Source organism: Tachysurus vachellii, chromosome 1, assembly GCF_030014155.1.
Source record: "Tachysurus vachellii isolate PV-2020 chromosome 1, HZAU_Pvac_v1, whole genome shotgun sequence".
NCBI classification, from domain to species: Eukaryota; Metazoa; Chordata; class Actinopteri; order Siluriformes; family Bagridae; genus Tachysurus; species Tachysurus vachellii.
This window is the reverse complement of record NC_083460.1, coordinates 24732885-24737830: the sequence shown is the minus strand read 5'-3', so window position 1 is coordinate 24737830 and position 4946 is coordinate 24732885. Positions and strand designations below refer to the sequence as shown.

Below are 4946 nucleotides of genomic sequence, written 5' to 3'. Positions count from 1 at the left end.
TCCATCTTGGCCTCATTCCTTTTCCTCACTGCTACAGTATTTGAACCATACAGCATCACTGCTCTCACTACTGTCTTTTACACCTTTCCTGTCACAGAAGATGAATTTATTCAGAGATGCTTTACACATTAATAGAAATTCCAAACATACAAAAGGAATTATTAGGCAATTTCAAAGCCCTGTACAGTCAGGATAAAGGACAATCCGAAAATCCCTTAACCTCCTTACATAGCTGCTCCACCCTCAGTCCTGGTTCTATAGATAACTCACTTCCCTTTACTTAGATGGGTGATGTCCCAAGACTGTGGACTGAGGATGTGTGGGAAGAGGAACCAGAATGTTGAAGGAGTTGGTAATAAGTTTGCTAATGTAGTTCAAAGCATTGTGTAAGGGTAGCGGTTCTAATGCCCCCAGGAAGATGGTTGGAAGTTCTAGTTTTGTTGGCTTATAGAAGCCAATATTCTGTTTTGCTTATTTTTCTTAGACAAAGAATTATTAATTGCTACTCCCAGGGCTTTCAAGCCACATGCACCAAAATCAGATATGTTGTAGACCCTGGTCTAAAGTTTGTTTGTCGTGGGTTTCGGTACTCACAGTACCAGGTCTCAAATTGGCCTTATTTGCCATAGACACCCATTATAAATTTTAGAGGTTTATAATTCAGCAAGCTTCCGAGCTATTTAACCAAACTTGGCCAGCTTCTTTAGGGTGATACTCTGGACAAAGTTTTAAATTGGTGTACCGACTGGCCTTTAGGTTTTCCTGCAGCCCCACCTCCAATATATGCAAAATCAAAAAACTTTCCACAACATCAACATGTGACATATCAAAACAATCAGAACAATGAGGGGAACCTTCTCATGGGTATTCGGATGGCGTCACATGACGTCACATGCAGCCCCACCCCCAAAATAAAAATATACCACAAAACGGACATGTGATATATCAAAGCAAAACACTCAGCACAACGAGGGTAATAGCTTCATGGGTATTCAGCGACGTCACATGCTCGTATTCGCTCGCCTCAAAAAGTATTGGCACCCATAGTATACCAGCATTGGGAATACTTGCTCTGACAAGCCAACATCATAGTTTGTCATGACGAACTTTACAAATCTAGTTTGCATTGATTAAGGAGTACCATCACAATACAATACAGTGAGATGTCTGATGGTGACAGGTAATTATGTATGCCATGTACCACAAGGTGTTGCAGTGGGTAGCTATTCTGATGCTCCTAGCTCCCTTGATTGATACTAGCTTATGTTCCTGGTGTTTTGCATGTCTTCACCATGTCTGCATGGTTTTCCTACAATTTCTCTGGTTTCTTCCCTCTACCAAAAAATTTGCAGAAAGATGACCTAGGTGTGAATGAAGGTGTGAGTGTATGTGTGCATGGTGCCTTTCAATAAATGCTTGAACTCAATGCAAACCTGACCAGGAAAAAGTAAAGACGGAAGATGAATAAATTAATAATATTTGACAATAAAATGATTGTTTAATCACAAGGCATCTCCCTACACAAAGATTAAAAAATTACAAGACAATGAAATTGGCTACGCATTATACAGCCTCCATTATGGACTAGGCAAAGCTTCTGTATCCGTTCTCTCTTATGTAACATGTTTCTAGAAATTTGATAAAGCATGCTTAGTAACCTCTATAAAAGCTGCTGCACAGCAGTTTTGGACAGCAGGATTTAACCTATACAATAGCCCAGTGAACAGCCTGGATTTGTCTGGGTTTGGCCAAGCATGCAAGATAGTTCAGTCACAGATTATTTATTATGTAAAGCACTTTGTTTTGAGCACATGATGAGTAGAATGGGATTGTTCCTATCAGTCAGCATTGTAGCTGTTGTCTATAAAATATGTCCTCAGCCATAACTCTTGTTTCAACTTGGTGCTCAAATTTCAATCTGTAGGCATTGAAGGCTCGAAAAACCAAGTGAAAAATTTTAAAAGCTCCACAGAAAAGGTACAATTATTTCTTTGGAAAAATAGTTTAGATTTTATTTTATATGTCTATATTTGCAGTAGCACGGGTACCTAGGATATTGTATTTGTGAGTGATTATATATATATATATATATTGTAAAAAATGATAAAGAAAAGATTTAAGATTTGAAACAAATATCCTACATACAATTATTAATCTTCCTCATTAATTTAGGAAACAGGCTTAATGGATTCAGACCAAATAGATGGAAGCAATATGAGCCATGGCAAAAGAAAGGTGGTAAGGGTGAGTGGCAAACATGTAGACTCTTCAGAGTGGGACAGAAAAAGGATTGATCTGCCCATAGTCCTGACTAACTTATCTGCTCCAAGCTCCACTGACAGCTCCAAAATTATTTCGATCGGTCCACATTGCTGGCCCAAGGTCTCCATTGAATCCCAATCTGAGGTCCTCCCTCATACTGGTGAATTGAATAGAGAAGGCCAGCCAGAAAACTTCCCTCGAGAAGCAGATGTTTCTAAACAAACAGTGGAAGAACTAAAAAGCCTATTGAAAGAGCGCCCCATGTTAAATACAAGAGAGAAAGATGAATTCAAATTTGTTGGTCGTCATTGCCACATGCCAGGACAGAGAATTGACTGTAAACCGGATGATGTACCATCTAAGTCCTTCACAACCTTCAAGCCCACTCTAGGGAATATCAGAATAGGAAAAAACAGAGTTTCATCTGGCTGGGAATCTGGTGGCTCATCGAACACTGGTGGGCATACAACCAGGCCTACCAGTTTTAAGTTACCTACCAGTGAAAGAACATACTTGGTCAACAGCGGGATTTCAAAGTCAGGTCAGTGCCCTGTATTAAATACAGTACCTCTACTTTTATACTGTCCAGCATGTTGCATGGGGATGAATATTACAAAAACAAACAGAATTTGGTTTTAGAATTGATTTTTGAATTTATTTTTGTATGCTCCATAGATTACACAGAGAATCCGCACACAGAACAGTATGGATCCCAAAGCTTCTATTCAGAGGTTGAACACATAAAGCGGCAGATAGACCATGGGAATATAGGCTTTGTTCGCTTTGAAGCCACTGATCTCCACGGGGTCTCTAGATCTAAAACAGTTCCTGCTTCCTTATTTCACGTAAATACATATCTGATTTTATTCAGCTATGATCCTTTTTTTAAAATGTATGGGGTTAATTATTATGTTTTATTGGCATTACAGGAAAAAGTGGTCTATGGTGTGCCCATGCCTAGAAACTACCTGGAACTGACACTGAGCCCCAAGGAAAATGAGGTTGATCATCCAACTGCTGCCAGTTTCAACAGTGATATTCTTTTGATCCCTGATCTCCCCACATTCCAAGCCCTTCCCTGGGCTGTGCAGACTGCTCGTATCATTTGTGATCCTTTTACCATCACTGGGATCCCTCTGCGCACATCTCCGCGCCTTATTGCTAAACTGATGCTTGACCAGCTACAAGCCTTAGGACTCTCCATCCATTCTTCTTTCATTTATGAATGCTGCATCTTTAGAGTGCCAGACAGGATGGACCCCAAGGCCATATTTTTCCCTGCCTCTACTTTATTGAGTAATCATGACATGCCTTTCTTACAGCAACTGGTGAGAGGGATGTACCACATGGGCATCAGTGTGGATAGCTTTGCATCTGCCAGTGGACCAGGACAGACAGAGATCTGCTTCAAGCCTAAATTTGGAATTGAAGCTGCTGACGATGCCTTCAGCTTTCGTACTGGAGTGAAAGAAATGGCTAGGAAGTATAACTACATTGCTACCTTTCTTACTGATGACACCATCTATAATTCTGCTTGCCTGGCCCACAGCCTTTGGGATGCCAATGGCAGAAGAAATCTTTTCCATTCAGGAACTGGTGAGATATCAGATATTGGTAAGAAATGGCTTGGTGGGCTTCTCCGCCACTCACCAGCTTTAAGCTGCCTAATGGCACCAGGGCTAGGGTGCCGCACTCAGCTTTCCAAAGGCAATATTTCAAAGAGCATGTTCTATGCCACTTGTGGTTGCAACGACAACAGTTGCACTTTTAACGTGAAGGTTCACAGAGGACAGGAGCCCCACATTGAGAATAAGCTTGGCTCAGCAATGGCAAACCCTTACATAGTCCTGGCAGCTACCATTGCAGCTGGTGTGGATGGTATCAAGAGTAACCTCTGTGCAGAACAGTTTCTTAACAGAGCCCCAGCACAGCAAAAAGATTTTGCCATACCTGTTAAACTGGAGGATGCCTTAGTAGCTCTGGAAGAAGATAGTGTGATTCGTGGGGCCTTAGGTGAGCCATTTGTGCATTACTTCATTGCTATGAAACACTTAGAGATTGAGACACAGGAGTCTGATACAGACAGGGACAAAAACCTGGAATACTTCATCTAATTTTACTCTGGTGAACCAGTTTCCCATAATGTTATACTGGCATATAATAACTTAATGTATCACCTCTGAGGAATGAAAATGTATAGGAGTGATGCAAAGGTAGTTTTGTCATGATGCTCTTGTATCTCCACCTAGAGTATATGGGTTATCACTGCCTTCCTGTTTATTACCCTACATTAGAAAAGTGGGTGAAAATAAATTACTTGTAGTAAAATCTATTTTACTTAAAAACTGTGAATGTTATATAAAATGGGAAAAAGCCCAGTTACATTCTTACCTTAATGACAACCTATACTAGCATTTATTTTGTTAAATACACCCCTCAATGAGATATTACAAATACATGTTTTTGAGATGTTTTGTCTTAAAGGACAATCTTCTAAACACTTTAACCTTTTTAATCTTGAACAATAAGACAAAAATATATACAAAAGAAAAATGACAGGTTGAATTGGCAAAGCAAACAGTCATAGACACTGCTGTTATAAGAGATAAAACACAGCTGATTCTTGATTTCTGTTCCAAAACTGTGAAACTCAAGTAGAGCAAAATAACTGGAAATCTGACAGA

At 40.0% G+C, this 4946-nt stretch overlaps 1 protein-coding gene across 1 annotated transcript; it reads left to right on the top strand.

The window, feature by feature from the left end:
• The first annotated feature begins 2184 nt into the window (after positions 1–2184).
• Positions 2185–4376, top strand: lgsn (lengsin, lens protein with glutamine synthetase domain). The gene is made up of 3 exons (XM_060864366.1): positions 2185–2803; positions 2938–3107; positions 3192–4376. The coding sequence occupies exons 1-3, from the start codon at positions 2185–2187 to the stop codon at positions 4374–4376; spliced, it is 1974 nt and encodes a 657-aa protein (XP_060720349.1).
• Positions 4377–4946: the final 570 nt, after the last annotated feature.